Raw genomic sequence first — 13,049 nt, 5'->3', positions numbered from 1 at the left:
TTTTATCATGTTAATTTATTCAAAAGTTATCAGCATAATTTAATGACAGGTTAAAATTAAAATGGGCTTAAGGATTTAATAATCAAATATTTATTTGTATTAGCAGTTCAATAATTATATAGGGACTCCAGTGTCCTTTTTCATATGGAGGAACAAAAGGTAATTGGATGGAAGTTAATAAGAATAGTAGCTCTGAAAAGGTATTTTCCAATTTGTAGACATTTTCCCTTCAAATAACATTTAATAGCGAACAATTATACAGTGCTTGCCAAATACCAGGCACTCACAAACATTACAGATTGTAACTGTATACTAGTCATGTGAGACAGGTACTACCATTAACCCCACTTTGCAAATAAGGAATTTGATAACAATGAGCTTGGGAACTCGTCCAAAATCAAATGATTAAAATGAAGCAGAGGTGGAATTTAAACTGGTGCAGGTTGTCTTTCGAGTTTATGCACTCATACAGAATGTTGTTCTGTTTCTCTAGCACACACACACACACACACACACACACACACACACACAAATTATGTGTTATCAGGTGGGAGCAGGTGAAATTTACATTTGAACAGTAGTTCCATTGTATTAAGGGTTTGAAAACCATGTCAATGGACATTGTATTAGTAATTCTATTTCCATTTTCCTAAATAAATAAAACTATTGCCATATCATTTTCTTTCCAGTGGTCTATTGGAAACCACTAGTTTAAATAGGAATAAAACAGAAAGCCTCCATTTAAAATGATTTCAGATAAGTATATTTTAGAAAAAAAAATGTAAATGAGCGTTGGTCCCTTTAAATTGCCCCATAAGCTAGAACCTTACTTTATCAAGTAAATAAATAGAATTTTCCCCAAATTCATAACTGTGCAAATATGAATAGGTGTACAGTTAAAAATGCATCTGTGTGTACTTATGTATGCATGTGTTACATTTTGTACATATCCTCAATGGTGGAAAACTTTTGTTCTCTGATGATGGATGTATTTGGAGATAATCAAGGTATTTTAAGCTAAGAAGGGCCGATGATGTAGAGTTGAACAATATTAATTGGAAGTAAAAATAAGTTTTGAATTATTTTTTCTGTTAAAAATAATTCTATGGTCTTTTAAACCTGTAATCATCAACTGTGACATTTACTTTTGCTAGCAAAATATCCAAGTATCTTTGCAATTTAATTCCATATGGTGAGTCTTCTCCTTCCCCCTCCCCCACAGGCCTTTATTTCTGTTTCTCTTCATTAGTAAGTTAGAAATTTGGATGGTAACTTCTTTGTATATGAACTCCATGCTGTTTTCTAGATTATGCAACACCAGGTATACTTTGTGTTAAAAGAAACGAAACAAACAAAATTCAGCACTGTTAGATGTAATGCTACATGAATGTACAAATTTCAGGCACCTTGTAAAGTCCTACCCTCATTAACAGTTCATCAGAAGAATTTTTCATTTTTATAGTAGACTGAAACATAATTTTCCTCCATTTTCACATTTATGAGGGAAAAAATCAGAAGTGGTTGAGATCCATTTGTTGTATGAAAGTGAAACTCTTCTCAGCATAATCCTTCTCTGGTCCAGTAAGGGAGTTCTCCTAACCACTGCTGCCATCTGCTGGTCTTGTGATGTTTAGATTTTAGAAAAAGCTGTGCATAAAGTTCCACTCAAGATGATGCAAAATGCAAGTATCATTAATAGGTAGTTTCGTAGACCCTGAAAAATAAAATAGAAGAACAGCAATGAAGAGACTGGAATCAAATGCACAGAAAAGCCAGATTCTTTCAAGATTGCTTAGTATCTTACTGTCTGCTCTACACACCTGGTATTTTTTTTCCCCTACTCTCTCCTAGTAATAATTCAAATTCTTTTGAAAATTTGCAGAAGTCTCACTAATTCACCCACAGTGAGCAGCAACTATGCATGCCCTAACCCAGTTAATCACATACTACAAGTGACAGGGATTAATCAAGTAATTACCCAGAGGAATGCTATAACATGAAAGGGGTGTTCATAAAGGAAACCATTGTGGTTGTCTGAGAGTGTGTTATAAGACTTTTTTAAAGCTGGTTTGGAAGGTGGGAAGTTAGACTTCTAATTATGAGTATCAATGGATTGCCCAGGAAAATAGGGCTGCAGTCAAGACTCCAAGTAGAAGGAATTTTATGTGCTGTTGTAAGAGAAAGCATGATACTTCCCAGGGACTCAAAGAACAGTCTACTGAAGCAACAAGAGGTAAGTGGAGCTGATAAGGTGGAGGGCTATGGGTCTGCTTGAGCATTCTGAACTTCTTATGCTTTGGGCTTATTATGCAATGGGAAGACACTGAATGAATGTGGGTGATGAAAAGATCAGGCTTGCATTTTGTAAAGCTTACATTTTTTGAAGTATGGGGAACAGATCAGAGAGGACCAGAATAGATGCAAGGGGACCAGTAAGGAGGCTCCTGCAGTCCTCCAGGGAAAGATGATGAAGAGTAGATGGAGAGATGGACACCAAACTAAAGCATGAAGAAGAAATGCAGACAGGTGTGAACTATGATGAAGACGAACTTTCCTAGCCATGCATGGGGCACTGGTGTTAAAGATGGGAAACTCGGAGCACCACATCCCAGAGTAGCTCAGTCCATTTTTGGACTCATAAAGAAATATCTTCCTGTGTTAAGCCAAAGCATTTTATTTCCTACAAGATCTATCTCTAGGGGTACAGAATGATTGATTTTAATATCTCTCTCACAAGATAAACCCTCAAATAGTGAAAAATAACTATTTTATATCCCCGGAGGCATCTCTTTTCCTAGTCAATAGTTTAGCTCCTTTGAGCATTTTTCACAAGGAATGACTTCAAATTCCCTCACTGTCCTGGCCATTCCCCTCTGAATGATTGCTAGTTGGTATATATATCATTCTACAGAGATGAACCCCAGTACTCTAAGGCCAAGATCATCCAAAATAAGACAGGGCTAATGACCTCTAATTTTAGATATATGTTCTTAGATCATTTTCAAATCTTCTAATAATGAAATCACATAATTCTATTGTTAGCTCCTCTTTAAAGGAAAAAATAACAATTATTTAATTATGTCACATGGAGGACACACAGGGGTTCTGAGAGGAAGACAGAAAAGCGAGAAGAGTCAACTCTAAGCAGTCATGTGCATACTGGTTAGAGTTGCAGAAAACGGGGCTGATGGCCTCCCTCTTGTGATAACCCTGGCTACTGGGGTCTGCCAGGCTAACAGTGTCAAGCTACACAAATTTGGGGCAAAACTTCAGGGAAGGCTGTGGGAATGGGGTGCTCTGTCGACTGACTTGTACAGGGAGTGGGTTCACAAAAGCAGTATCCTGGGGCCTGTCAGGGGTTGATCCTCAGGGCTAAGCTGGACTCCTAAGCATCTCCACCAGTGCTATCCAATAATCAGTGAGGAGCATGCACCATTTGGGTTCCTGTGGACAGCCAGGCATGCACCACACAAAGGCCTAGGGAGATTGCTTGCCCTTGCAAAGATCGCAAGGGGTGCAGAGATTTTCTGTCTTGACTGCCCTTCTGTCAGATCTGCTTTGAGTGATACCCAGAAAGGGCTAATTGGGCTCCTCCAGGAAATAGGGTCAGGGTGGAATAGGCCAGGCTGGCAATGTATGCATCACTTTGTTTCCTAGATGCCCAGGGGAACTGTCATGGCAAAGGGTGGCTTTTGTTTAGTCTCACTCTACCTACTTCACTGATCCTTAGAGGTCTTAAAATGCAGAGATCAGAGGTAAATGTGTGTACAGGCATTAGACAAAGCAGAAATGATATCCAGGATGGGTCAGATGTGGACTGCCAAGAAAGCTCTTCTTTCATATTACTAGCTCTTAAAAAACCTAATGTCAAGTAATATATAACCCGAAACAACCAAAATTGTATGTACCTCTTTTTTCAACTTAATAAAGAATTGTGTCAGAAAGAATTTTTTAAAATTCCCTCTGTTTCATGGTCAGAGATAGATCTTGCTAAGCTGGTTGAATCATCTGATTCTCTGTGAACATCTTCACTTCTTGCAGTTTAATTACAACTTATACAAGAGAAACAAAACCTTGCTAAGTACAGAGCTGCTAACAAATACACATCCACACTGGCCAGTGGCTCACACCTGTAATCCTAGCTACTCAGGAGGCTGAAGCAGGAGGACTGCACGTTTGAGTACAGTCTCAACAATTTAGTGCAACCCCGTCTCAAAATACAAAACTGAAAGGGTTGGGTATGTATCTCAGTGGTAAATTGCCTTTAGGTTCAAGCCCTAGTACCAAAAACCAAACCAAACCAAATCAAACAACCATACACACAAATCTTGCACTAAGGCAAGATATTTCCCAATATCTTTTTCTTAGCTTTCAGAACTTTAACCTTCTCCTAGATTATAATGCTGGAGCAGAATAGACACTCAATTAAAGATTTGTTCAAAGAATGAATACATTCATATGGTTTGTAAATGTGGTTTGTGAATTAGAAATTGATGTGATTATTTAACTTAAAAAATGGGGCTTCAGTTATAAGCACTCTACAATTTAATTGTGTGAACACTTTGCTAAGTTCTGTTTTATTATCTACAGAGCTAGAAGAATAATGTTCCCAGAGGAAAAAAAAAATCCCCTTCAAGATTAAGAATCAGAATCAGCCCAAACTGTCTAGTCTCCTACAGAAAAAGACCAACTATATTTGGGCAGCACCAAGTTTTCCTTTATTGAAGCGAATATTAACTCCTGGAAAGTACACTCTAAGAACCAAGCTGAAAGCTTTTAACTTTGATTTCTGAAAGAGTTGCTAAATAATAGATCATCTCATTCTTCATCTGAGAGTAGCTACTAATGTATAAATTGTGGGAATAATTCTTTGCATTGGTATTACTGTAGACATACTGACTGGAGTGTTTTGGTAAAAATGTGATCTATAACTTTCTTAGCAATGTAATTGTCTGTTACTTCTCCCCAAGAGTAATGGAAATCAAGTACAAAAGAGCATCAGAAGTGCAGAAATGTCCAACTGATGGCTTTAAACTAAACCAAATCATTAAAACTCTTTCACATAAAAGGTGCTCTGACCGCAACCTAAAGTCCTGGCAGGTGTAGGTTGTGGAATTTTAAATATTTCCTAAGTACTACTTCAAGATACACATCTGGCAAGATCTAAAAGCCATAAAGATAAAGGTTTTGCTTTTGGTTTCTTTTACAGTTTAAATAGTTTCATCTTGTTTCTAACAAAAAAATACTTTAAAAAAATACTTGGGAGGATTTTGGGTCTAGTGTGTAGTGTGTTTATTTTTTGTAAATTGCATGTAAAGTATTTAAAAATTTAAATATCTGTCGAGAAGTAATTAGACATCTGCACCTAATGACAAATACCACTAGACAGCCCTTAAAAAAATGCTGTTTTTAGGGAGACTTATAAGTTTTTTTTTTAAAACCCAAGAAATGTCAATAATCTCCTCTTTGCTTTCAGCTTGGTTCTCTCTCCCTTTTAATATCTGTAATTTTTATTGTAGTCATTTTTCTATTTAATATCTGTAATTTTTATTGTAGTCATTTTTCTATAAATAGAAAAGAGCAGAGAGTCATTTCTATATTTAAAAATCTTCATTTTTATAAGAAAATTGTCCTAGCTAATCCAAATTGCATATGTTTTAAACTATGGAATGTGCTCTGTCATTTTTCTAATATTTATTTTTTGCCTATTTTTATTTACATAATAGATAAAACTTTAAAATCTACTCTGGAAATTGAAGACAGGGCTCCACTGGGACTTTATAGGAATCACACTGAATGGAATTAAAGAGAACTGCCTAATTATAACCATGAATTGTCCTATCAGGAATATGTCAAGTCTCCCATTTGCTCTGATTATCTATGACCTATAGTAAATTTCTGTAGTAAAGTAAAATCCTTTATGTATCTACCACATTTACTGTTGTTTTTCTTAGATTTTTGTGGTTTTTTTTAAGTTAATAATGACATTAATTTTCTTCTTTTTAATTGGTAAGGGGTAGTGTATTAGAAAACTATTGAGTTTTTTCTATCATAAACCTTATTAAGTGATCTTGTTGAATCTTTAGATTTCAGCTCATTCTTTTAATTTTTTAAAAAATTTATATAATCTGCTAGTGATAAAATTTTCCTTTCCTTTCCTGTATTTATTCTTTTATTTCCGATCCTTGTCTTAACAAACTGTCTAGAAAATGCTGAATAATCCTGGTAGTAGAGAAATCTTTGACTTTCAACTTATAAAGAACTCTTTTTTTCACCTTAGACATATATTTTCTGTTGTTTGTGGTGCTGGGGATCAAACCCCAGGCCTTGTGGATGGATGCAGGCAAGTGCTATACCACTGAGCTACACCTTTAGCCATGTTGTGGGTCTTTGCTAGACATCCTATACTAACTAAAGTTTCTATCTCTCTCTAGGTTATTAGGAGGGTAATGTAGTACATATCATCCCATCTTTTCTCTGCTTATCTGGTATTGTAGTAAATAATATTAATTGATTTGCATATCATGAGCTCTCCTTGCATTCCTAAAGTGAACACTAATTGGTCATGGTACAATGGTCTTAAAAGTTACTTCTCTATTTAGTCTGAGGCATATTTTTGAAGATGCTTTTAGTATTGTTATAGGCAATGAATTCTTGGATAAGATGCTAAAAGCACGGGAAACAAAACAAGAACTGACAAATGGAATTACATTAAATTAAAAATATAGGAAACAATCGACAGAGAGAAGAAAGAACCTATACAATGGGAGAAAATATTTGAAAGCTGTTAATCTGACAGAGAATTAATATTCAGTATATATAAAGAACTCAAAAAACTTAAAAACAAGTAATCTAATAAAAATGGATAAATGATCTGGACACTTTTTAAAAGAAGAAATGCAAATAGCCAATAAATATATGAAAAAATGCTCAATAACTTTAGCCATCAGGGAAATGTGAGTCAAAGTTGAATTGAGATCCCATCCCACCCCAGTTAGAATGACTATTATTAAACAGAACAAAACAAAACCAATAAAAAAATAACAAACATTGGCTAGAATGCAAAGAATTATTTACATAATAAGCCATACACAATGTGACCTTTAAAATGAAAAAAAATTTCATTTAGAATGATCAAAGTGCTTTAAATATAAAACTGAATAATCATTTTAAAGATCAGCTAAGAATATTTTTACTTTATGATTCCCAGAAAATAGCAACATCAAATCTTAGTAGCAGGATACTATATATTAAACAGAAAATATTGTTTATGATGCCTTGGCAGAAATTCTTTGGATTTATATTATCTTTAGTTAAAAAACATTATACAATTTTATTATCATATAGTCCTCAACTGAAGATTCTTTCCACTAATAAAGGTAAATGAGAAAAGTTCTACATTATTTTGTAATGAAGCACACACACAGATTTACCAGAACTATTTGATGAATGTAATTTATAGTTTCCACTATCACATTTGAAATGGGAATAGTAGCCATCTGTTGCCAAACTGCTTTCCTAAAAAGTTGCTGGTTTGAACAGCTTATGGACCAACATAAAGACGCAAGAACAAATTCCATTTTCCTCAAGAGACTTTTTTTTTAGAATTTTCTTTAATTTAAATATTTTATTAGTTGTTGATGGACCTTTACTTATTTATATGTGGTGTTGAGAATCGAACCCAGTGCCCCACACATGCCAGGCAAGTGCTTTACCACTGAGCCATAAACCCAGCCCCCAAGAGACATTTTAACCTTTGATGTAAGAAAACTTTCATGTTATTTATCTATATTATTTTACACTAAACAAATTTCTCTCTATTATGTTTTATTAGGTTATTTAACTGTAATCCCCTTCAGGGAAATTAAAGCCAACTAAAGTGGAAAGAGACCTGATAAATCATAATAATTATTACACACCTAGTATTTTCTTTCCTATTTAGATATTAGAACATTTTAAACATTGGCCTGTCAATCCATCCATGTATTGTCTACCTTAGGCCTCGAAGTCACATATAGTTTTCAGGGAATAGCACAAACATAATATTAAATACCCTTCTTACCTGGCCATAATCCAGACATGCTCTTATACATACCTGTATTTCCTTAAAAATGAAAACACCCCACAATGCAGCTATAAATCCTGGTCCCTTAAATAAAAATAAGAACTTTAATTAAATTGGATATTTTTCTTACAAGTGTGCTCTACATAAATACAGTAAGTTTGAGATAATATATAAATATTTTCATGGAAAACTAACCATAATCTCAACCATAACTTTATATTAAACTAAACATCAAGTAACATTAAGCAAAAAAAGAAGTCTTTTTCTTTATGGTTTTTATTTTTATTATTTTGATGATACTATAATATTTTTTACCATAGCATATTTTTCTTTAATGTGATACAATTATAATAAGTTATTTTAATATGCAAACAGCTTATTCTTATTTTATTCCTATTGAAATATAGATAGTAGAAATGGGATTAACAAGATAAAGTGCACCAACAAACTTCTTTCTTTGGCATAAAAGTCTCATAACTGAAGAAATTTCAGCATGTTCTTTGGGCCTCGCAAGCAGTGTGCACATGAAAGAAAGCAGCATGTACTTAAAAAAAAAAAAAGTTACTTCTGCAGAGACTCGAGAATGCCTAACCTAATCATAAATAAGTGCTGAATATGGTTACATGGAAAGATTAAAAATATATATATAATGAAAAAGAACACAAAAGGAGGACATAACATTAACCAGGAGACAAAGACAAAAATGAAATAATTTAGAAGAAAATGAGAAGAAATGGGATGAAGAAAAAGAATGATTCTGCAATATGAAAACTTGAAGTTTTGATTTAATTTGTTTTCAGTCAACAAGGAATGGAACAAAAGAGGAATTGGGGTTAACCATGGTCTTTGTGGAGAAGATGTGTCACATCAGCTTGTTTATGATCCTTTTGGAACCCAGCAGGAGCTCTAGAAGAGTTTCAAAATAAATGATTCCAAAAAGTCTTCCCCCATTACTCCTCCACCTGTCTAAGTGACTGTGTCAACAAAGTTTGATTCCACTCTGGCACAGGAATGAAGCAATAAAAATATTTTACTCTGTGTTTATCAGCATCTGCAAAGTCAACATCAAAAGGGCTAGAGAAATAGGTCAAAGGGACTGTCTTTTATCAGTGATGCAAAATTCTGAGCCTCCAAATCCAAACCAAATGAGAAGCATATGGGTCTTTCGGAAAACTTCACACTGACTATAGAGACAGGATGGAGGAAACAGTAGAAGAGATAAAACATTATTGCTATGCCAGTTGCTCAATAATTTGTATCCCCTTTGCTCCCCAAATTCATTTCCCTCCAGAGAATATGGTAGAAGGCAATACCACAAGTGTCACTGCCCTTTGAAGCTTTCTGTCTGATGATTTTCTAAATATAAGTTCAGACATGGCCTGAGCATTCCTGTAAGGAGTAGTGTGCTTTGTTGAAAGCAGGGCAAGTATAGGTCAAAGTCAGTACACACTCTGCTTCCGGCAAAGGGCAACCAGTTGTATTTTCTACCTGAGAGCATCTTAATTGAACATATGACTATTTTGAAAATTGGCATTGCATCTTTTCCTTTTAGAAATTAATACAAATTAAATTTCAATCAGCCTTTGAGAACAAGGTGTGTTTGATTCTATTTTAAGAAGTTAAACCTTCTGGATAAACTGATGCAGTTTTTATCAAACAAGATTTAGAGCACAAGTTCTTGTCCTTCCTCCCTCCCACCCTCCCTCCCTCCCTCCTTCCTTCCCTCCTTCCTTTTTAATTGAACATTACCTGCTAATAAACAAAAGAGATGCCACTATCAATAAACTTACAATCTAGTCCCCACAGGAAGCATGGATACAGAAATGGATACATGGAAATATGCCTGTACCTGAGTTGCTGGGATTTTAAAAGTATATTCTTGACTAAGTAATACTGACTATATTCATAACTGTTGAAGCTGAAGCTGTGTGTTGGTGTATTTTTGAAATACTACTTTTAAAAAGTTTTTAAAAAATTCAGCTTTACCAAAACAATACAAAACAAAACAAACAAACAAACAAAAAACAAAAACTAAAATCAACCAAACAACAAAACCAAAGAATATAAACTCCTTAAGGGTAGGAACTGAGCCTTTTCTGCATGCAAATAAGGCTGTCCTTGAATAGAGTTGGAAAGGTGGAACAAGGAGGAAGCGAGGAGCGATGGAAAATGGAGATCTAGTCCTTCCTCTGCCCCACATCCTGTTTCAATGTTTTAAAAATATTCAGTTTTACAGGTTTTCACAGGTGTGCTACTAAAACATTTATGCAAATTGTTTGCCATGATGACTTAGTAAGCAGAGAAGGCAGGAAGATAACTGGCCAGCAATCTAAGATGTCTAGAGGACACATTAACGCATTCCTGTGGATCTATCAGTCCTAGTACCACAATGGATCTGGACTGGATTCCACACTGCCAGCAGGTAGCAGCACTGTATACCTGAAACTCTGTACTTAGACATGTTCAGATTTCCACTAGTCATATGACTTGGATAATGCTCTTAGTTATTGCCTCAGTTTTCTCATCTTTAAAATGAGGATCATTCTATTAATACTTATCCTGATTATGCCTAAGGAAACATTTTTTTTATATCAAATTATGTTTTACATAAATGACACCTAGAAAATCAGAGGAAGCAAATTGTCTTAAGTATGCTAGGATAAATGGCATCATTCAGGGATAATACTTTGCCTTAGTATTTTCTGAAATTTGTCCTTTATAATAGTGGAACACCATTCTCAAGAAGTGTCTGATACTTTCAGTTTCAAGGACATCAGGAGATTTAAGTGGGATAATATACATACAACCATTTGCTATAAACTGTTTTACAAAGATTGATCTTATAAATAGCAAATTATGATTTATCTAAGATAATAGGCAAAATGATCAAACAAAAATAGCAAGGATATTAAAGATTAAACATTAGTTAGCAAACCTGTTAAAATGAGATTACAAATGTTCCTTAACAATCAAGGACATGAAGAGTAGAGAGAGCTTGTTGTAGATAAACAGACTCTGAATCTGGAAAGTTTATTCCTAAAGAGATCAAATTCTATGACAGGCTTTAATGATTTGCTAAGAGTGCTCAGGAAAAATAGATTTGATTTGAAAAACAAAAATTTGGACAAACAATTTTTGTACTTACAGAAGTGATTATTGGAAAACTGACCACAGCACTTAGAGAATGATTAGCTATGAACCAGCAGCAGGTAGCTATGGCCCAAAGCACTCCTGACAGGAACCCTGAAACACACACAGACAACCCTCATTTGCAAGCTGTGCTCTGCTCCTGAAAAATTCACTCTTCCAACACCTCAGGAGCATCAAAGTGCACAGACAATGCATTCCTATCAACATTGTTGACCAATATGGGTTCTTGAACTGTGTTTTATGGGTCAATTTAGAAACCAAATTATTTCTCTGCTCTTGACTGCTTTCTCTTTGTTGACAATAAATAAAGTTCCCAAAGTGGAGTTCAGGTAGAAATTGGGTAGTAGAGACAGGCCTAGGGAAGTACTGGATCTTATCATTTCCTGCAAAACCATTTACTCTGAACCATAAACATAAAGAAGAGGTGAAATTTAGAATGATGCTAGAGCTAAGGAGAAAAATTCATAGCATTTAAGTGAAAATACTGGCTGAATTCTCACAATACTTTGGGTAGTCAGTAAATATCTACCATTTTCTAGAAGGTGATACACTTCAGCAAAATAAACCTCTAATTTTATTAAAAATGTTTTATTAAAATTTTTACTTGTGGTCCTATATCTCCAATTGAATTCCAGTAAACTCTTAAGTGAGAAATTATTATTTTAACTATCGGTGCCTAATGGTTTAAGAATGAAAGCATATGTATTTTAAATACACATTTTTTGAACTCTAACAATTATTCAAGCTAAATGAATAGAGGATGATAGTTTCACAGAGTAATGAGATTTTCCATAGTTAATATTCTTACCTGGCAAGACTGCCTCAGGATATAGTTTGGGACTATTTTTCATGGCTACACAGTATGCCAGAAAGTAGACTGTACTCGTAAGAAAGATGCCACTGAAGTGTGCAAAAACATAGTCTAAATCTGAAAATACACATCATAAAACTCTTACACATCATTTTAATCACCCCAAGTACACTTAGCCTGAAAATAAAACAAACTCACCAAAATTACCTAAGTAAAGGAACCATTAATTATATTTGATCATCCTCAGATTTTACATGTGTTTGTATAGAATATTAAGAAACATATTCATAATTAGAAATATTAAATAGTAAATTAGTTACTATAATTAAATCTAAAGAGCAAATTTTTAAAAATTATTATCTTGGAAAGCTAAATAAGACACAATGAACATAATGTGACCATGATGTTAACATATTTCTTTAAATTTTTTTTTTTGTAGTTGTTAGTGGACAGAATACCTTTATTTTATTTGTTCATTTATATGTGGTGCTAGGGATTGAACCCAGTGCCTCACACGTGCTAGGCAAGCGCTCTGCTACTGAGCTATAGCCCCAGCCCAATGCTCCCTTTTTAAGAGTAGGTATTCATACCTCATTTTACTAATGACTGGCAATTGTAGCAAATCTTCACCTCAACTGTAGAGGAGGTATGGATAAAAACATCTGGGAGGTGCAAATTTTATATGGTCTATTAATGAATCTTGAGATCAGCAGCTCCACTGTGGATGACAACTATACAGAAAGATATGCCAGAAGTTGTTTCAAAGAGAGTTTTATTTAATTGTTTACTATAAATGGAGCTGCACAAAGGAAAGGAGTAATAACCCCTGATGGTGCTGATCTCTGAGAAACCCTAATTCTACTGACAGGTTAAGCAGATGGCACTCTGGCCACACAGATGGATGCACTACAGGTTTTTGGCTGGCAAAGTCACTTTGGATTCAATGTTTCTGTCACCTAAAATTTTGACAAAGATGAGTGGGCTTTCTTGTGGATGAATGCTGAAGGACAGAGAGTTTGTCTA

The 13,049-nt window shown here is 34.5% G+C and overlaps 1 protein-coding gene across 1 annotated transcript in view; it reads right to left on the bottom strand.

Annotated features, from left to right (window-relative positions):
- Positions 1–1,614: 1,614 nt before the first annotated feature.
- The window catches only part of Tmem144 (transmembrane protein 144), a 29,337-nt gene continuing 17,902 nt past the window's right edge, over positions 1,615–13,049 (bottom strand). The window contains exons 8-11 of the mRNA XM_026395961.2: positions 12,024–12,143; positions 11,211–11,308; positions 8,096–8,149; positions 1,615–1,714 (exon numbers count right to left, since the gene is read on the bottom strand). Coding sequence (XP_026251746.1) covers positions 1,631–1,714; positions 8,096–8,149; positions 11,211–11,308; positions 12,024–12,143 — 356 coding nt within the window. The 3' untranslated portion in view covers positions 1,615–1,630. The remainder of the gene's footprint in view (positions 1,715–8,095; positions 8,150–11,210; positions 11,309–12,023; positions 12,144–13,049) is intronic.

Source organism: Urocitellus parryii, chromosome 10 (genome assembly GCF_045843805.1).
Source record: "Urocitellus parryii isolate mUroPar1 chromosome 10, mUroPar1.hap1, whole genome shotgun sequence".
NCBI lineage: Eukaryota > Metazoa > Chordata > Mammalia > Rodentia > Sciuridae > Urocitellus > Urocitellus parryii.
This window is presented reverse-complemented; position numbering and strand designations above follow the sequence as displayed.